The sequence below is a fragment of the Eublepharis macularius genome, chromosome 1 (genome assembly GCF_028583425.1).
Source record: "Eublepharis macularius isolate TG4126 chromosome 1, MPM_Emac_v1.0, whole genome shotgun sequence".
In the NCBI taxonomy this organism is placed as follows: Eukaryota; Metazoa; Chordata; class Lepidosauria; order Squamata; family Eublepharidae; genus Eublepharis; species Eublepharis macularius.
This window is the reverse complement of record NC_072790.1, coordinates 182418480-182440266: the sequence shown is the minus strand read 5'-3', so window position 1 is coordinate 182440266 and position 21787 is coordinate 182418480. Positions and strand designations below refer to the sequence as shown.

The 21787-nt window shown below is 39.5% G+C and overlaps 2 protein-coding genes across 4 annotated transcripts in view; one reads left to right on the top strand and one right to left on the bottom strand.

Annotated features, from left to right (window-relative positions):
• DNAH14 (dynein axonemal heavy chain 14) overlaps positions 1-2824 on the top strand; it is a 447800-nt gene extending 444976 nt beyond the window's left edge. The window contains exons 85-86 of the mRNA XM_054972406.1: positions 1656-1802; positions 2612-2824. Coding sequence (XP_054828381.1) covers positions 1656-1802; positions 2612-2824 — 360 coding nt within the window. The remainder of the gene's footprint in view (positions 1-1655; positions 1803-2611) is intronic.
• Positions 2825-3876: 1052 nt separating this feature from the next.
• LBR (lamin B receptor) overlaps positions 3877-21787 on the bottom strand; it is a 36912-nt gene continuing 19001 nt past the window's right edge. For all 3 annotated transcript variants that reach the window (XM_054979733.1, XM_054979740.1, XM_054979726.1), the window contains 11 exons: positions 16277-16360; positions 15918-16080; positions 15009-15205; positions 13710-13764; positions 11454-11648; positions 10491-10594; positions 9308-9433; positions 7362-7530; positions 6612-6692; positions 6370-6492; positions 3877-6152 (listed from right to left, as the gene is read on the bottom strand). In XM_054979733.1, the coding sequence (XP_054835708.1) occupies positions 5992-6152; positions 6370-6492; positions 6612-6692; positions 7362-7530; positions 9308-9433; positions 10491-10594; positions 11454-11648; positions 13710-13764; positions 15009-15205; positions 15918-16080; positions 16277-16360 (1458 nt within the window). In that variant the 3' untranslated portion in view covers positions 3877-5991. The remainder of the gene's footprint in view (positions 6153-6369; positions 6493-6611; positions 6693-7361; positions 7531-9307; positions 9434-10490; positions 10595-11453; positions 11649-13709; positions 13765-15008; positions 15206-15917; positions 16081-16276; positions 16361-21787) is intronic.

The window sequence follows — 21787 nt, the reverse complement described above, 5'->3', positions numbered from 1 at the left end:
AAACTTGTATATGTTTACCTTATGGTATTGTATTGAAATGTACTTACTTGATACTGATTGTATTAGCCGCATACTGTGTAATCTGCCTTAAGTCTCAATGAGAAAGGCAGACTATAAATGACGTAAATAAAATAAAAAATTCCCCTTCTCTATTTTATCCTCAAATCAACCCTGTGAAGTCGGTTAGGCTGAGTATGTGCAACTGGCCCAGGGTCAGTCAGCAAGCTTCTATGGCAGAGTGGATATTTGAACCTGGGTCTCCTAGATCCTAGTCTGACACTCAAAACCACTGCACCACACTGGCTCTCTGCTGTGGCATGTTTCTCCTATAAAGCAAATCCATGCTGCTGGCCAGTTAAACTTCTGGTATAAAAGTTTATCACTGAATGTTTCATGTGTAGAATGTTCCAGAACTGCTTTGTAAATGAGAAAATGTCCCTACTGTTCTTTTTCACAAACACTTCACACAATCCTGCACAAGTAAGTTTTCATTGCTCCTTTTTTGGTCATGTTGATTCTGGCCAGTGTAGTAGTCCCGACCTATATTCCTACACTAGTTAGAAGTCTTTGATCCTCTCAAGAGGCTATCATGAATACCATTCCCAAAATCTGTTAGCCAGTACTGCTGCTCATAATATGGGCTACAGCACTGGTTCTCAACCTTTCATATTGTATGTCCCTCCAATCACTCTTATCAAAGAACTGTCATTCTGTGATAGAAAAAATAGGCAACTTTTACCAAGGACTTTTGTACGCTCACATGTATTGTTATACGTATTGTCTTTATCATTTTCAAGTGTTAAGAACATTTAAAAATTGCAGAAACACTATAGATAATTCTCTGGCTGGTAGGAGCAGCAGGGTGCAGCAGATAGAAGATGCTGGTTGGGAGAGGGGATCAGGAGAAACAGCGAGTGTTCATGGTTATTAGTGGCATACCCAAAGGTCAGACCTGGATAATCTATGGCAGGTAGGGATGGAGGGGGGGGTGGAGTATAAATTTGATTAAAAAATAAATGGTATGTCACACTTGCAGGTGGACATGGGAGATTGACAGAGATCAAATTCTTAGTAATTGTTAGGCAAACCCCACATCCCACCTATGAGTCCTACCACTGATACTCATACCACCAGTTGAGAACCTCTACACTACAGCATGACAGATGGCTGTAGACCTATGACAATGCCTTGCCCTTTGAAACACAAAAATGACATTTAAAAATTAATTAAACTTTAAAAAAAAAGTAAGTGACATTTGAATTCCTATTATCTGCTGCTGTTCCAAGTTCAGGTCTCTCATAGAACTGGCAATTCTGTGCTTTTCTTCTGAGGTCTAAGTTTGGAAATGCTTGGTTACCACAGACATTAAATGGATTTTTGACTAAGCCCTCGTAACCTGTTATATAAGTTTCTTCTCTATGTGTACATGCATGTTTACATGTTTGTAATTAAACACGTTTACCTTGCTTCTACATTTTATTCACATCAGAACAAGTGTTTATGTCTGAACAATTCTTTCTAGTGGTGGGGTTTAGTGGCTACAATTAAGATAGCTGGGCTATGTTACACTGGACCCTCACTTGTGGTGGACTACACCTTCACATATATGAAGTGGCTTATTAAAGCATGGCATTTTCTGTTGTCCTTGCTTTTAGGAATCTTCCACACCAGAAAATGGCGTTATAATTTTTGGATTATTCATAGATGGTGCATGCTGGAGTTCCACTAAGGAAGCACTGGAAGAGCCTGTCCTGCTCACAAGATTTTATCCACTACCAGACATACATTTTTTACCCCAACAGGTGACTTTGTATTTCATCTTATAAGAACTGTGTGAATACCAGTATTAGCAGCAGCATAACTGGATAATAGAGTTTTTGCAAGCTAGCTTTATAAGGAAGTTAAGACTGTTTACTTCATTTATACCCAAACTTTCAACCACCTCTGCTTCTCAGTTGCCTTGGAAGCTCCTTGATGAAGTCGCCAGAAGTCAGTTGTGACTTGACAGCATATACATACTGTCAGTGGGGACCCGAAGTGTCTTACATTCTTCTTTTCCTCCATACTACCCTCACAGCAAACTTGAGGTTAGACTGATAATGCTTGACTGGTTTTCCATGGCAGAGCAGGGATTCAAACTTGGCCCTCCCTGCTCCTAGTCCACCATTCTAATCAGTACACCACACTGTTATCATTTTACTATCTTCCACTACATATCTCCCCCCCACTCCCGCTTTTTATTCAGCCCCAAGTAAAAATTGCTTATGGGTTGATACATGTATTTAAGATGTGATGTGCCTAGGAGTGCACCTACCCTTTTTTATGTGCCAGAAATGAAATCTATCAAGCACAATCAGCCATATTACCACTCCAGTTTTAATATGGACATTCCATGCAGAGCCTCATGCAATGACCCATTCCATGAAATTCTTTCCACTCCTAAAAGGGAAAATTGGGTTTTTGGTCTGCTATAAATGCTTTGCATACCTTGGTTGTAAGTGACTAGCAGGCAGAATGCTTTCTCTGCTTTTCTTCATTGAACCTTAACATAGAAATCCAGTAATTCAAGTGATGCTTTTAATTCAGCTAAATGTTCTGAATTTTTTTTTAGATTAACTCCCCTTCAACTTCCTGTTACCTAGAGGATGAAGCAGTGGTTCTACTTTATGAATGTCCGTTATACCGGACACCTCAGCGATCTGGAATACTGTCCACTATGGGCATATCATCTAATTTCGTAACCTCGATCAATCTACCAACTGTGATAACTCCCAGCCACTGGATAATAAGAGGAGTAGCACTGCTGTGTCAGTTAGATGACTGAGAAACTACCTGAACATCTTCACAGTACTTTGCTGTGCTATTATGTTAGATACAACCTAGCTTCCATCAACTTGATATAAACTTTTTATGTCATATTAATACAATTCAAAAATATATTTTTTCTTTCTGCTCTATCTTTTCATCTCATCATTTTTATCATTTTATTTAGCTGCAAACTATTGTAACATTACAATCTCTGCTTAACTTTTCCCCTGCTCAAATCCATTGCAGATCTTGTGGTGACAAAAACCTTAATTACATAATACATTATATTCAGACTCTAATGATCTCAGTTTAGTATTATGACAAGAAGTTTTATATGCTTCTGTGCACTAACTGAACTTCTAGGTTTGCTCTTCTGTTCTCTTTAGCATACAGTGCCAACAAATGTATATGGAATATGTTTATCATTGTAGCTGCCCTTTTATAACCATTTCATTAGTAACAGTGCAATCCTAAACAGTTACTCCAGTTGATTCCTGGAATAACTCTGCTCAGGATTACACACTCAGTGTTCCTTAAACTTTCTGGGGGGAGGGGGAGACGGGGATGTTTGGAAATGTATGCTTTCCAGAACTAGCAAATTTTCTGATATCACACAGTCACCTGCTTGAGAAAAGGTTTCCAAATGATAACTGACCTGCTGCTTTTGTCCTTTAAGACTGTGATATCATAAACCAAACAGGGCAAAAGAACCATGCATATGGTCAGGGATTTATTTTTAAGCTTCTACTACTGAACATGCAATAAGAAAATATGCAATAATTCAAATATGAATCTACTTCTTAGCAAGGTCCCTGTAGATTTTCTTTTGTAGGCTTAGAGAAACCTGCATTCAAACAATGGACCTTGCCTGTTAATTTGTTAACTTATTCCTATGGCAGGGACAGCAATGACAGCCTGAACAGAGCTAAGTATCTCTCAAGCACCCAACCCTGACATGGATGCTCTACCAGAGCTACTTGCATAAACTGGTAGCAAACATTTGATTCAAAACCAACAAATGATGGAAGCAATAATATGGTAAATAACCAAGTCTCCAAAAAAACCCACCATTTTGAACAATATTTTAATTATACAAGTTATTTTTATGAAGCTCAATCAAATGTGTATATTCCACATATTTAAAATGTAATAATGAACATGACAACCTGCAGTTTATATTAGTCAGGAACCATGCCCCTGGCTGAACGAATATAGGCAAAAAAAATATTTTACTTTAGATTAAATCATATGGAAATAGTGGTATGTTTAAAATGTTTATGCAGCAGTACATTTTCTCTGCCTAAATCATTACAGACATTTTGAAGCATTGTTCAAAAGTTTAAAAACAACAACAAAAACAGACAATACTATAAAGAAAGTTGTCATGATCATTTTCAGAAGAGCTATACTACATGCACATTCTAAAGTACAATTAAACTATCATTATTTTATATGGTAACTAAGGCAGCAAAAAAAGAACATGATCTAAGGGCACAATAGGGTAGCCCTAGGGTAGAACACAGCAGGCCATTATGAGGTGGTATTTGATGATCAAGCAGAAGGGATATACTGGACAGGGATATGTGAGCTATGTTATTCTGATATTTCATTCCACATAATGTCCTGATATGACACCTAAGAACATGCTTGAAGAAAACAGGGTTCTAGTATACTCAATGGCATGTTCTCCATGCAACGCTGCACCATAGTCCTTTAGAAATATTTTAACTCTATCAAACTACAAACAAAATTGCTATTTAACAAGAACTATACTACAAATTCATAAATGTAAAATACAGAAATTCAAATTAAAGCGTGTTTTTCATATTAATTATACTGGAAATTTATTAGCTATAAAATTGGTTTTAAAAGGTTGAATTTATACAAAATTATTTCTCCCTCTAATTTTATATATTAAAATGGCAAGTACCTCATTTCCAATTAAAACTAATTAGGTAAATACTATTGCAATAGAATTCATAGATGTTAAGCTACAAAGAATAGTTTCCAACTCTGAGTATGTAGCTACAAAAAATTCAAATATACAAAAATACAATTGTTTAAAGTGGTTGACTTTAATCACAGATTCATGTAAAAGACTGATTTAAATAGCAATTTGAAAAAATAGTTTTTCCTATTTGCAACAGTATAAAAAGGCAAATAACCTACATCTGAGGTAGCCATGCCAAATTCACAACACTTTGAACAAATTTCCATTTTTATAATGCATTTGACTTTACAATATTTCGCTGAGCACTTCAATAGTGGAAATCAATTTCACAGCAATACATTACAATTTTTTTTCAAAAATACTGGAAAAGGTTTGTTAAAAAATCATCCGGTTCTAAAAGCACTACTGCATCTTATGCTGTACAACAATATATTTAAATGTTATAATATAAAGAAAAGCTATATTACAATGCAATGGTTTATAATAGCTGAAGAAAGCTAACTGCACCTATTTTCATTTCATAATTTGTACACACTTTGCCCTAATCACCTCATCAATATGAGGCTTGGAAAACTTGGGAAGTGCTGCATGGATTTTTTTTAAAATTCCTTTACAACATGAGTGTATTGCTTAGAGCACAGTGCATTATGAACACACAATATTGCCTCAACATAATCCAACAGGCATGGTACAGCTGTCGCTCTGTCTTAGAATGAGAGCCTGTTTGTACTCGAAGGAGAAGAGACAGGGAAGAGACTCCTCAGTTGGCCCCCTTGCAAGTTCCACCTCCTCATACCCTGAGGAAGCCAATCAAGGAAGATGGAGCGAGCACCACCTTGTTTAGAAAGGTGCAGTATATTACATCTTCACTGAATGGAGGAACTTGACGCCTACAATGGGCCTTTCTTTCCTACTTTCCAAAACAAACAATATTATCCACCAGACGCCCAGTTCACATGGTGTACAAAATGTATGCAAAGATTTGCATTCACTACACAACTAGTTTATTGTTTACCAGAATTGTGTAACTTGAAGTGGGCAGATGTTAAAAACCAAAAAAGCCATGTCTAATAACGGCTATTGGTAGATATCTGCTAGACCGCTATGGAACACATCTTGAAGAAAATCCATCAGAACTTGCATATATTTCAGCTGCAACTGTATGAGGTACATGTTTTATTGCAAGGAAGATTTAACTGCAAAAGCTGTTTGTCATCCGGTGTTTTTGAAGCTCAATAGATGTATGGAAATATGCGGTATGGAACACGTTGACAGTATTTTTCCCACGCAAAGCCATATTTTTTCTTACACTGACGTTCATCACGAGCTTCTCGATGAATAAGCAAACCAATGAAATGTATGACATAGAAATATGGTAAAATGTGATCAAAACCTGTAAGACAGTATGAAAAATGATTATTATTTCTCCATCACAGGCTGAAGACTCAGAAAAGATCAGAATGTAATCATAATTTTAAAAATATTCACAGTCAGATGTGGGAGCCAAACTTCTCCACCAATGTGAATGAACTACAGTTTTCTGATTGGGAAATGTACAAGAGAGGCAGGAATAACGCTAAAGTTCAATAAAAGATACTTCTTGATCTTACCACAAGGTAGGGACCATGCCAGAGCCATGAGGATATCTCCTAGATAGTTAGGATGACGCACCAAGCCCCACCAGCCAGAGACCAGAAGGTTCTTCCCAGTTGCAGAAGGAATAACTTTCAAATCTGCATTGTGGGATGCACAAATATACATTATAGTATCCAGGGAAACAGAATGCATACCGGTGTGATACTAGTATGCAAACAGTGCAGATATAAAACTAATTTGCCTAAAGAGAACTTACAAGCAAGTTTTGGATCCTTTGGATTCTTCCGAAATGCATTTTTCTGTGAATTTGCACCACGAAAAATATAGTAACCGAGGACTTCATTAAAAAAAAAAGAAGAGGCAGCCATTATTTCCCTGAGAGATACATGAAGATCACTGTATATATTCTATTAGTAATACCACCTAGCATTTAAATAGCATTTTCAGTATTTATATCACTTCACAAAATCTAGTTGTGATATATAATCCTTGAAAAACAGGCCAATATTATTATCTCCATATTACATGGGGGTAGGGACTAAAGAAGACCGACTGACTTAAGATTATCCAATAAGTTCATGGCAAAGGTAAAAGTTGAACTGTGGATCTTCTCATATCCATTATACCACTCCAAAATGGGGGGAAAGGTATGTGTGTTTGCACATAATTTCAAATTTTCCAGAAATGTTACATTTCTATCTGGGGCCATATAGAATTGTACAATAAGTGTCACAGAAGGTTGCAGCAACAATCAGCAACAGCCGGGAGTGCTGCTGCCCCCTGCACAAGCCAAAGAGCATTCCTTTTGAAACTCCTATTAATAACCACTATAAAAATGTTACTTGATTCATTAATTGTATGGATTACTTTTCACTTTGCTAGGAAAGGGCTCTTTCAATTGATAATATGCCTCCATCTACTGAGTGCTCCCTTAAAAGGTCTTAAATACATTTTAATGTACAGAAACATAAAATAATACATTTAAATACTATTACTCATTACTTACAATTCAGAGTTACAGCTGCAGAAGCTATAGGCCAAGAAATGTCATAAGGATGATTCACTAAATAGAAGGCTTGTAAGCTATAGAGAAAGGGAACCCAGACCAAGTCTCCAAATGCTAGCATGAATCCAAACCCATCATGAGTAACGTCCATAGTTGTCAAAATAGCTTCCTAAAAAGTTAAAAGAATAGCTGTTAAATTGGTGTTTATGCAGATAGAGCTGGATCCTGCAAGCCATGGACACAAGGACTGCAGATCTTTCCCATCTTCCCCTTTCCACAGCAATGTTTTCCAACCCCAGGAAAATTCATTCCTGTGGTCATGGAACCCCATGTAGTCTAACAGCCAAGCAGATCAGGAGGCTGCAATGGGAAGGAGGAGAAATCTCTCTCCCCTCTCTCCCCCCTTACTGCAGGTCTGTTGACCAGAGGCAGAAATAGTGATTTCATTCCCTTCCCCTCACCACTGCAGCCTCCCAAGCCATGTGGCTATTAGCTCATGCAGTTCCCACAACCCCAGAAATAAACTTTCATAAGGTCAGGACTGCTGCGGGGAGGGGAATGCAGGAAATATCTGTATTTATTTGTCAGTGCCTTCTCATGGTCAGATCACAGGAAACAATCTATATTCTATAATGGCTCAAATATCAGGGCCAAAGCATGCTACATGCCTGCACAAAGATGTACCAGCCCATAAAAGAGATAATCTCTTTCACAGGTTTTATGCTTGTGCTGCTTCAATTTGCTTAGTCACTATACTGCACCCTTTCCAGGTATACACTCAACTAACAAACTGAAAGCTTATAGCTACTGAAAAGAACATTCTAACCCAACAAATAGCAGAGGTCCTTAGTTTCAGCAAGTTCTGTATGTCCCTTTTAGGACTGAATTGTCTAGGAAAAGTTGTAATCTACCTGGGGAGGGAGGGGCATAGTATACATGACCATTTTAGCATGCGATTGTTTCAGAAACAACCTAGCCAATTATGCTTGCTGGCCAAACAGTCATGAGTGCACAGACTGGTACAGGCTTGGCTTGGAGTTCAGATGTCATGCTATAGTGAACTGTATATATTAACAGCATGGCACAGCTTAACTGGCTGATCAGCACTGGTTAGATTGTTATTATTAGTTTCAGCTTGAGGGTGCATTCCAATAAACAAAAGTGAACAGCAGTGACCTTTAAAGGTAATTTAGAGGGGTATACTTTTCTTCTGTATTGTTCATGCATTGTCTTAAAAGAAAGTTATATAACATTGTTTTTCTTTCTCAGGAAGATTATGTTCATTGAAATCTTTCATGCTTCTCTGGAGTGATTCCTCCAGCCAACCTTTCTGTGGTGAGCAGAGAGAAAGAGAAACAATGGGCTCCACTGCTCTAATTTTAGCTCAGATAGTTAAGAATACAGGCGTTTGTTCCTTCCTGATTTTAACTCTCTCAACATGAGCAGCGTAGAAAGGGCTTATTGATCCCATACATGAACTATGAACTACCAGACAATACTCTACATACTGAAATAAAGAATATGGTATCATTTCAAGGTTAGGGATTATGCTCTCAAAGTAAAACCACTCAAAATGTACAGTTTGCAATATTTTATAACCCTTTAATTTTATAGGGCTTACACCATTTTGTGTTTGGCATTGTTATTCCACAAGTCTTTTCCCTCCCAGTGCCAGATTTATTTCCATTTCTCAGCTGCAAACTCCAGTTAAAGCTTCCTTGACAAAAAAAATCCCTGAATTTATGATCTCTGTGTTAGTACTCCCAATTTTATAGACAGGAATTTGCATGCTGAGCATTTTCCACCAAGCCTCTCCTTTCTTGGTTCTTCACTAGATGAATCAATAAGGTTTTAAAGACATGCAAACATATAAAGCATTGGTACTTAACCTTTCAGCCATTTAACAAGAATGCTGTCAGTAACAATTAGCTTGAAGTTTAAGTTACCTCATTCCAAAGAGCATCTACCACGTACAGGAGCTGGAAACTATTGACTAGTATCATTGACAAAGACGGCATACTCTGATGTTGCACTTTCATCTCAGCCAAGAGCATTGCCAAGTTAATAATCACCTTTTAAAAAAAAAGTTGCACATGAATGTCACAAGTCTTATTCTGCTATCAGACATTAAAATTCAATAGAATTTTATTTATTTACATCATTTATAGTCTGCCTTTCTCATTGAGACTCAAAGCGGATTACACAGTATGTGGCTAATACAATCAGTATCAAGTAAGTACATTTCAATACAATACCATAAGGTAAACATATACAAGTTTGAAGACATAGCATTAGCAAGGATCCAAGACATAGTAGAGATACTGAAGCAAAACATAATCAATTCTAGGACTAACATTAGACAGCATGGAGCGATGGTTGTACATAGGAGCACATATTTAAAGCAGCAGATATATATGAGGCAAAAATGGTGATGAAGTCTATGATCCTCAACTTGTTAGTGAAGCACCTGAGACCCCATCCCCATCCCTCCAATGCAGCCCTCCCATTTGAGTAAAAAGCCTTTTTGAATAGTTTGATTTTGTATCATTTACGGAAAGCCAGGAGAGTGGGGGCTCTTCTGACTTCCTCAGGCAGGTCATTCCACAGGATAGCAGGAGACCCTGTTCAGATGAGCAAAGCTGCCATGGAGGAACATAGGGAGGGAGGTGGTCCTGTAGGTATGCTGGACCAAGGCTGTGAAGAGCTTTGTATGTAATAACCGATACCTTGAACTGAGCACGGTAAATGATGGGTAGCCAGTGAAGCAACTGTAGGATGGAAGTGATGTTCATGCTCCTGCTTGCTCCTGATAATGATCGAGCTGCAGCATTTTGCACTAATTAGAGCCTCCTAGTTAACTTAGATGGGAGGCCAACGTATGGAGCATTACAATATCACAACTTGCATACAGCTATTTCTCAACTATATGCTCTCTCTCTTTGCAGGAAAGCTTTTCTTTTATGTAAAAGCAGAGGTCTTTGCAGCTTTCAACTTTAATGGTTGAGAAGTAACATTGCTGTTTCCAGTACTCATTTTGTACATACTGTCTACAGCATGTTGTTCATTTTAACAACTAAAATATTTACTTCTAAAATTAAAGAAGGTACAAAAACATATCTAGTGTCTTACCCAGCCAATTAGGCCTGGTCGTAATTCACAGAAGTATTTCAGGTCAAAATTTCCAATGCGAGGATTTAACTCGCGCCCCATAAAGAAGTCATAAATGATGTTTCCTATAAATAAAAATCATTGACATTGGCTGCTGCACAGTCACTGTTATTTCATTTACTTATACGCTGCCTTTCTCACTGAGACCCAAGGCAGATTACACAGTGCAAGCGAAATAAAGTATTATCAACAGCTAGTACGTTCACTGAACAAAATACAATAATGAACAAGAATTAGGACATTCAGTGAGCAAACATAATAGGGTATGGTAGCAAAAAATTTGAAAACAAGCATAAAACTGAGCATAGAGGCAAAATCTTTCTGAAACAAAGCATAACTAATTAATGTGGCATATTTAGCAACGTGGAAACAACCTAGTAGGAATATATCTACATCAGCTGATAGTCCATTTTAGAAAATCTCTTAACACTTCTTGTTAAAACTTCTAAGTTGTCTAATACAGAGATGTTCCACTACTGCAAGTGACCTACTTCAAGGGATGCAGTAGTTCCCTAATTATTCAATTAATATTGCAATTTTAGCCCACATAAATGTTTCCACTAGTTGAAGGATTCGTATTGATGGCCTCTTGCAAGATACGTCTATGCCTAAATTCTCCTATATTCTTTATATACCAGTGCTAAAACTGAAATTATACAAGAATATAAATAAACCACTTACAACCAACTTGCAGTATCATATCCTCAGAGTCATGAGAAGATGTTTATTTGCAATGACTGTTTAAGGCCAATAGAGAGCATTTTGCATAAAAATGCCCTGATAAAACTAGATGTTAACTCCCATTAAAATGTTCCCTTCCAAGCTTCAATACAAAGAATTTAGGGAAGGAGAGGAGAAGAGACACTGCAGTTTGCAATCACGTTTTCACATACAATAAAGATGGTAGTTAGATGTGTAACTTACCAGAATTTCCCACAGGTGACAATTCCTCCTCAGATGATTTCAGAGAGCGGGCATAGAGATAAATGCTTAATATGACAGAGAAAACTGTAGCAGTGACTGCAAACTGCAGGAAATGGTTGTATAAATAGTAAAGCTCCATTTCAAAATACAGACATATTCCTAAGGCCGCAGTTGTTAGAATAAAAGCATAAAATCCTAAAAGGGGAAACAACAACAACATTAACACGAGATACCTCCCAAAATACAGCTTGATTCAGACACTATGTGAGCAAGCCTTGATAAAGCCTTGCTTGATCCCTTCTATGTGCTCATTAGCTATTTCTAATTTTTTAGCAAGCCAGTTACATTGGAACCAGTGAACATATGTTTGTCCTACAAGCATGGTTATGCTTGCCCTATAAATCAGCTTTCCAAACAGTGCTCATTTTCAATTTGGAATACTGGTTTGCAGAATAAGTGCAAACCAATTTGCCTGACTGGATGCAAAGGTTTGACTAATACCTGGGGGGGGGGGGGAACTAGCATGAAGCCCATGAGGAGAGGACAGAATGTGCAAACAACTTCAAGACTCTTTGCACCAAACATTGTATGCTGTTATATTTTAACCAGGTCTATAATTATTGTAAAGCACCATGAGAAATAAGTGATTTTTTTCTTTTTTGATTTGAACTGCCAGGAGGACTTAAAAATGTAAACCTGAGCACAGAAATGAACCTTAAAGTCTAAAAAATAAAAAAGCTTAAGAAACTTACTTTTGATGCGTGTAACTATGACTACTTTGAAATCAAGCTCTTCATTTAAACAGCAGGTTAACGAACAAACGGGCAACATAGAGACTGCGCCTAAAATCTTTATACTGAAACTATTTCCAAACTTGCATTTATACAGTACAGACACTTAAATGAGATGCTTCTACATGTGATTAAGATGGAGGAAGACAAATCTTTACAGCATACAGTATAGCTTTAGTCCACTGAGGTGCATGTTTTAGATCAGATATATTTTTATACCTTTTGCAGTGATGTAAAACACTTTCTGCAATAAAGTCACTGTTAAGGCTTTCTGCTGGGGCCCAGCTGTGGACATCACTAACTTCATAGGGAGAAGGGTGGCTATCAGAAAGCACGTTTTTTTCTATGCTGTGCTATTCTCTAGAATACACTCCCCCTACCTGTTCAGGCATATTTATCAGGTATTTATATTGCTTTCTTTTAGATGTCAAATATAACCCACTGATAGCACAGGATTGCAAGTTTTCCCTTAGCTGTTTTATCAGCTGCTGTTCATTTAATTTTACTCCTTTTTTACTATAATGGATCATTTTTTTGCAACTCTGGAAGCCTTTATTTAGCAGAAAAGAAGGTTAAAGAGTCTAAACAACTACATAAATATATGTTGTATTTTTTAAGAAGCCCCTTTTCAATCTATGAAACTGAAACATAAATGATAAAAGTAAAGCTTAAACCCACATTTTTAAAAGTGAAAACGAAACCAGTGTAGCAAAAAGAGTAATGTAATGGTTAGAATGTTGGACTAGGTCCAGAGACAGCCAGGTTCACATCCTGATTTACTAGGAAGATCACGGGTGACCTTGGGTCAGTCACTCTCTCTCAGCCAAGTTGTTGAGAGGATAAAATGGAAATGAGAACCATGAATGTCGCCAGAGTTCATTGGGAGAGTAACCCAAAAATATATTAATAATAGAACATGACAAATGTTTTATGAAAACTGCACTTCAAATACATGGGTATTCTCACAGTTAAGAATTTATATGATGGGAAAAGACAAGCATTACAAACCATTACCTTTAACTGTATTCTAAAAAATAATATGTGTGACGTGAACATGTTCAGACAACAAGTTGCAAGTGTCCTATTCTACAGGTTTATTCAGACACCATACTAGACTACAGTTACTTATAGCTGTATGGCTCAGTTTCCCCAGGCACTACTCAGAGACTGGTATGCTGAGGAGACAAGCAGCCCTGAACAAAAGCTATCTTCTATGTTTGGAAGTGAAACTCATGGTTTGGGTTCTAGATTATGGTTAACACAAACCAGAGTTTAGTATGATATCCAGTTTGAGCCACAGCATTAAAAAAACACAATTATTTTCATCATGTATGTGCAGTTATGTTTCTTAATAATAAAAAAATATTATTTTTAATAATAAAAAAATTATTTAAAAAATGTATGTGCCAAAAAAAGCAAGTCACCAAATTCAAAAGGAACAATCAAACACAATACACATATTTACCATTTATCCTATATGCCAGTCTAATTCCATTCACCAGGGGTGTTCCTTCTACAACCTTAAAGGAAAAGAAATATTCTTTATTTTCCATTTAAAATATTATTAAATTGACTTCATACATCAGTAACAGATTATAGGCAAACAGTGAATTAAAAAACCGTGCTGCCTTTCTATATCTTCTAAAATCACCAACAGCCAATTAGGTTGAAAAACAACCAAAAAAACCCCCCTTATGATTTAAATGTTTCCCAATTATGGAAGCAAAAAAGCAACTGTAGATGAGGTTATCTATGGGCCTTTCCAAACAATCACAAGAAGCATACTACAAGAGCAACTGAGCCCATGCAACATGTCCCATTTGCATGCAACGGATATTGAGCAATCTGGGGAGGTGTGCCCCCACACAATCATGTTTTATATACAACAATCAAGAATACATTGCCTGAGAGAAGTATTGCATTTCCCAGTTAAAATGCATTACTGAGTGCTTCTGCAACAGAAGAACCACTTTTCAAGATTTACAAGTTTTGTACAACCAATAAAACACATATAATCCCCTATCCTCCAAAAGGCTTATGCTACAGTAAAGTTGGTTAGTCTTAAAGGTGCTACTGGACTCTTTTCTATTTTGCTACCACAGACTAACGGCTAACTCCTCTGGATCTCTCCTCGAAAAAACGCCCAACACAAAATAATGGAGCAAGTAAACAAGAACAAAAATTCATCATCAAACCAGTGTTGCTATTTTTTTCATAGTTTATACCGTTTGATTTTAATATTATTGTTTCCCCCACAGAATCACTTAAGAACAGAGGAGGAGTCTGGGCATGAGAAAATATGAAGCAACCTTATAAAAGTCAGATTGTTTGTCCCTCTAGCTCAGTATCATCTACTCTGCCTGGCAGCAGGTCTCAGGCAAGGAAATGATTTCCCCCCAACTTGCTACCCTTTAGCTGGAGATGTCAGAGATTGAACCTGGGACTTTCTGCATGCAAAGCATATGTTGACCAAAGTATTCTGCTTATTACGATATCACCCATTTATATTGGGGATATGAGTCAACTATATAATATATAAGCTTGATGAGAGAGCAAACAAGGTGTAGTTATTAGTGCTGGACTAGAATCTGGGTTTGAATCCCTGCTTGCTGGGTGACCTTGGACCAGCCATACACACCCAGCCTAACCTACTTCACAGGATTATTATGAGGATAAAATGGAGAATGGGAGAATGTTGTAAGCCACTCTGGGTCGGCAATGGGGAGAAAAGTGGGGTATAAATGAAGTAAACAAATAAAATTACCTTTCCTATGGGAAGTAAGCAAAACAGGGATTGGAGAAAGAACCACAGAAGAAAGACACCAAATACTCTTGTCTCCCATAAGGTATCAAAAGCAGGGAGGGGAGGAGGAAAATTCAGAACACTAGGATCTTTCTGTTTGCACATTAACAATAAATAAAACACAGTTGCAGGCATGAGAAATATCATGAAGAAGGCACCTGCAAACAAACACAAATAGTTAGAAGTTAAATTCAAACTAAAGGAAGCATAGTCTCAGAAAAATGCTCAAAAATGCTTCTCAAACATTTTCCATTCCTACAGGGTCAAAAGTAGAATTGCCAATCACAAGCATTTGGATCAGACCCCTCCCCACCCAAACAACAACAAGCGGCTTATAACTCCTATTTAAAATGATGTAATAGTACATTTTCACCTGTTTCTGTACAAAACAATTTCAGTAGATGAAACTGAAAAATGGATTTACAGTTGCATCAACTGTCCCTCTCCCCCAAGCATTTGGTTAAAGGCCACATTAGGTAGCTAAACAGCTGGACTGCCCACAAATCAAGCCATCTGCCTAGACACTGAAAGACAAGTATACTAGCTGACCCCACAAAAGAAGACCAAAATCTGGCAAGAAAAGGTGATGCAATTAAATCCTTGGAAAAATCATTGTCCATACCCAGCAATTTGCTGAGCATGCTGAATTTTCTATTCTTGCAAGGAATCCCTGGGCCTGAAGGTCTCTTGCGTTGACTTCAACAGAAATGGTACAAACCAACAGGTGGATCCCTCCACTGAAGCACCTATGGAACATGTTCTTCTAACAGTTCTATAAGAACACTGCAGTGTATGTAAGGCTCCAAACTTACAATCAGTTAACTGTAAACAACTCATAACTTCCAAAGTAAGATATTAAAACTACCATACCAATTCTCCCTCCAAACTCTAGTTCCTTTGTTTTCATGCATACTTTCCCAACAGTTTGGGGGGGTTCAAAAATTCTCTCCTCTGAATACATCTCTTCCATTTTCTTCTCCTCCTTTCTTGGATGCAAATACTCAGTCTCTAGCTCTGACTCAATTCTTTCGCGCTAAACACAAATAATGAAGAAAAAAACATTTGTAGTCTTGCAACACCACCTGCTGAAATATTCCTGAATTAATGTATTGTCTCCAAATCCCTCAATCCATTTGTTCCCATTTTTGTACCTACATTTTGCACCTACGAGTTCCAGCCTCCTTTTCAAGTACAATGAAAAAGTAACAACAGTTTTTAGGATTCCATACCTCTAAAATTTTGAGAGAGGAGTAATTCACTTCAGTGGTATCTGGTTCCCCATTATATCGGTTGATATTATTTTCATGTAGTTTCTGGATTGGGGAGAAAATAATTGAGTGTTTCCACAGCATGGGAGGGACATTATTTCCTTCAGTTAGTTTAAGCTATCAAGTTTCTACAAAAGTAACAGAACAGTAAAATAATAAATATTCTTTTATTGAAGTGCATTTAACATCTAAAGTAGTGATTAATGTGTTGTATCCAGTGGAGCTGCCAGTGAAAGGAATCTGGATTTTTACCAAGTTCCCCTCCCTATAGCAATCCCTTCAGATGCTCAGAAAACACAGTTCCATAGGCAGAAATGATAAAACAGTGGACTGCGTACGCGCAGGCCAGCCATGAAGATTTTCCACGCTCTCATCCAGTAGGGGGCACTCCATCCTTCCAACACACGTGTGTGGGTTTCCCGCCGAAATCAGGTGTTGCTGGGCAGAGTGCCCCTGATTCCTCAGTTCCCCTAAGCCACTGGAGGTAAGTGTAAAGTAGAACTCTCACAGTGGGGCAAGAGGGAGGGAATGTGTGCCTGCACTAAGACTTAGATGAACAACAGTTAACAGTTAAGTGCAATACTGTTTTCATCCGTCTTACATGCAGTCCCACATTGGGAGTATAGCAAGCTCCTCACCAATGGAGGAGGGTATGAGATGTTAGTTAAAGAGGAAGTGAAATACTACTTTCCCCACTGATGCATCTTTTCTGGCATATATGTCCACAGAGTAATGCTTGATGAGTGTCTGATGAAGACCATGTGGCACCCTGGCAGATGTCATTGAGGGTCTTCCTCGAAGGAAGGCAGCAGACGAGGATTGTGCTCTAGTCGAGAGAGCCCTGATCGTCACTGGACAAGGTACCTTGCTTGTCTATATGCCATCCTGATTGCTGCTACAATCCACCTAGATACAGACTGGTTAGCTGCTGGCAGGCCTTTCCGTGGGCCTACGCAGCAAACGAAGAGAGCCTTGGATTTTCTAAATGTCCTGGTTCAGTGTAGGAAATAAAGTAATGCTCTTTTGACGTCCAGTATATGGAGTGATTTTTCAGATTCTGAGGATGGATGAGTAAAAAATACTGGCAGGGCTTCTGCCTGAGGTGAAATCTAGAAACTACCTTGGGGAGAAATTCAAGGTTTGGGTGTAGTATCATCTTTTCAGCGGAGAATTGTACAAAGGGAGGATCTGAGTGGAGTGATGCCAATTTGCCCACCCTCCAGAGGGATGTGATGGCCACTAAAAAGGCTACTTTCCACAATAGTGAAATATCACAGTGGGCCAATGGTTCAAATCAATTGTGCTAGAACTAGGGAAAGGCTCCATGGGGTACAGGTGATCTAGGGAAACATATTGTTGACCCTCTTAATGAATTGCTTGAAAGTGTACTGAGAGAAAACTGTTTTCCCATCTCTCGGTTCATGAAATGCAGAGATGGCTGCTAAGTGGGCTTTAATAGATGATGCAGCTAACCCTTGTTGTCGTAAGCCTAAAGGGTCTTCAAATATGAGGTTTAGTGAGCAGGTAAATGAAGAATGCTGTGTGTGAGCTATCCCTGAAACAAACTGGTTTCACTTATGGTTATAGGCCAATTGAGTGGAGGCTTTACATGCATTAAGGAGCACTTGCATCACCTCCTTGGAGAAGGACAGGGAGGGGCCTGGGGGTTTAATAGCCATGCTGTGAGTCTGAGAGCAGGAACATTGTGGTATAGAATCTGGTCCCTGTATAAGAGGTCTGGGGGCTGTGGAAAATGTCTGAAGTGCCCCTTGGTCATTGTCCACAACGTCAGGAACCATTCTCTGAGGGGCCAAAAGGGTGATGAGAATACAGTGAGTACTGAACTGCTGAATTCTGCTCAGTACCCTTGGGATCAAGGGCAATGGCGGGAACGCGTAGTACAGGCCCTGATCCCAGTTATCTGAAATGCATCTGGGTCTGACCCCACTAGTGAACAGAAAGTCCTGGCCTTGGAGTTGGTTCCCGTGGCAAAGAGGTTGGTGTCTAGGAATCCCTAATCCAGGAAGATAGGGTAGAGGTAGTTGTTGAGGGCCCATTCGTGCTGAGGTGTGAAAACCCTGCTGAGGGAGTCTGCCCTGCTGTTTATAATCCTTGCTATATGGATGGCTTGGGGTCTGACATTGTGTTGGATTGCCCAGTGCCACAGTGCTGTTGCTTCCACGCAGTGTGAGACACAGTTCCCCCTTGTTTGTTGAAGCAGAAGAGTGCAGTGATGTTGTCTGTGTGGACTTGCACCATCTTGTCCTGAAGTAAATCTGTAAAGGAAAGAAGCGAGTATTGGATTGCTCTTAATTCTAGAACATTAATATGCATTCTTGATTCTGAGGGGGACATTTTCCCTGCACCGAAAAGTCATCACAATGCGCTCCCCAACCTAGGAGGGATGCATCCGTTGTGATAGATATGTCAGGGTTTTGAATTCCCAAAAGTACCCACCTAATAAGATTCTCCCTGGAGGTCCACCAGGTTAAAGACCTAAGGACGGACCAGGGAATGGAAAGTCTAGTTTGTTGAGACCTTAAGAGGGGGTTAAACCGTCTGATAAACCAATTTTGTAGTGGTCTCATAAAGAGATGGGCATAGGGAACCACACGTAGTGGAAGCCATCAGTCCTAAGAGTCTCTGGATAGACAGTGCAGGTTAAAAGCATGCAATCTGAAAGGGTTTAGCTAATGTACTAATGACCTTCACTCTGTCCTCTGGTAAATGGGATGTCCCTGATATGGCATCAAATTTTGCTCCTATAAACTGGATCAATTGAGCTGGTGTAAGAGAGGATTTTTTCCAGTTAACCAGACCTAGGGATGTTATGGTCTGGGTTGTTATTTGGATGTATTCTAAGAGGAGAGAGCTGGTGTGGGCCACCATGAGCCAATCATCCCGGTATGGATATATTGTATATCCCTTGGTTCTCAGAAAGGCGACAATGACAGCCATACACTTTATGAACACTCTGGGTGTTGAGGATAAGCCAAACGGTAAGGCCATGTTTTCAATACTTTTCCTTGATATAGGACGAAAAGGTCTTTTCTGTGATCTGGGTTTATGCTAATGTGAAAATAAGCATCTTTAAGATCTATGACGGTAAACCAATCGCCAGGTCTCAAGAACTGCATGACACCAGAGAGTGTAAGCATATGAAATGTCTGTTTTAATGCATTTATTTAACCTTCGAAGATCTAAGATGGGTCGGGTGCCTCCATCTTTCTTGTTGACAAGAAAGTAACGGGAATAAATGCCCAACAGGGGCTCATGTTGAGCAACTTCATGAACTGCTCCTTTAGCCAACAGCTCAACAATCACAGGATATAAAGCTTATGAAGGACACCTGGATTAGTTGTCGGGAGGTGAAAGTGGGGACAGGTTCAGCAGGTATAACTGATACCCCTGGCTTATTACAGTAATCACCCAAGAGTCTGTGGTGATTTCCTCCCAATTATGTAGGAAGGGTGCCAGTCTTCCCCAAAAACAAGGGAGAGCTTTTGGCTGTAAGGCGGTTAGTCAGAATAGCGATTTTTGTGACTGGGAGGCTTTTGGCAATTGAGGTTGTGACTGTTTGGGGCGCTGTTTGGTTGAACGCTTCCCTCCAGTTCTCTGGTATGAGGAGTAGGGTTGGCACTGTTGATAGTTGTACCTATTAGGCTGTAGTTGGTAGTTATATCGGCTCTGATATTGATACCTTGGTTGCTGGGGTTGTTGTTGTTGAGGGGCCGCAATAACCCCCAAAGACCTGGCAGTCTGATGGTTTTCCTTCATTTGCTGTAGTGCTTCATCTGTCTTCTCCGAGAATAGGGATTTTCCTTCAAAAAGGAAGTCTTCTATTTTGGACCTTTTATCATTTGGTAGCACTATAGCACGTAGCCAGGAGTGGTGACGGAGAACTATGGAAGATACCATTGACCACACTGAGCAATCAGCTGCATGTTTTCCTCCCAGCATCTGCTATTCGGCTAGGCGTACTGCTTCACCCCGCAGAAGCAACAAAGGTTCGTTTCTCTTCTGGTAAATCCTGAATGTAATGGGACAGACGGTTCCAGAGGAAGAGGTTATACGATTCCATGATCGCCTGATAGTTGACAATGCAGAAATTCAGTGAATATAATATATATATAACTTCCTTCCAAGGGTGTCCAGTTTACAATCCTCTCCGTTAACAAGTGACGAGTGGGAACCAAAACGTGTCTTAGACTGAATCTCATTTGCTACTAAAAATGAAGGTTGTGGGTGGTTGAAAAGAAAAGTGCAGTCTTGTTGCTTCAACTTATAAAGATTCTCTATTCTGTGTGAGGTGGCAGGCATGGATGCCTGATATTGCCCCAATCCCGTGGGCAACATCCAGAAGGTCCTCAACTGCTGGAAATGCTACCGAAGCTAAAGAATCATTGTATAAGGCTTTCAACTTTGCTTTTTGGTTTAGGTGTGGATGTCGAAACATCCAAGTCAAGGGCGTGAGCCATCCTCAGCATTTGTTCTGAGAACAGTCTATGATCTTCACCCCAAGATAACGGCGCTTTCCCCCCAACTAACTCATCCGGGGATGGGTCGGATGTGATATCTGATGCCTTATCAGATTGGGATCTGTGTTCCTCTATGTCATTGGATCTGGAAGGAGATGGTGATCGGTTCCCGTGCCTGCAATCCGAAGATTCCATTGGAACTGAGTACACAGAGTGTGAAGGGTTTTGGGCGGCGAGTGATGAGGCATTCTGGAGCCATGCAAAGAACTCCTGCCAATTTGGTATTGGTGGGGCAGGTGGAGTCTGCTGCCAATGTGTCTGAGATGGTGGGGGTATACCTGTTGGTAGCATTGGTTAGTTCCGGACCAAACTGTTGTGTAGTCTGCCAGCTGGATAAAGGAGCTCAGACCGCTTGAGGTCTGTTTGGAGCCGGCATCAGAGCCAAGAGTATCAGATCCTGTACTGTTGGATCTGGTGTGAGGGAGGATCTGAACTCTTCAGTAGGACTGAGTTCCTACTGAGTTAGGTGTACATGGAGGTGACAGCGTAGTTGGCATAGCGAGCATCTCCTCCTCCACACCAATGGCGTGGTCAACGCTGGTCTCTTGGGGTGTTTAGACTTTGATTTGCACTTCTTGGCTGTTGGTTCCAAGGATGATCGATCCCCCCTGCGAGGCGATTTACGCTTGGTGGATGTTGATTTTCACCTTGGCTGATCCCTCTTTGCGGAGATGCTCTGTTCCAACACCTTGCTCGGAACCGAGGATCAAGTAGATGTTGGATCTGAATTACAAGGCTTCAGAACCAGTTGGTCAGAATGGGAGTCGGAGGCCTTCTCAACAGATGTCTTTGCTGTCAGCTTGTTAGGGCCCGAAAGGACCATTTCCCAAAGTGCCGCCTTGAGGCATGATGCACAGTCGCTATGGGCCTTTGGCATGAATCACTGATAATGCCGACAGGCAGAGACATTGTGAGATTCCCCCAAGCAAAGAAG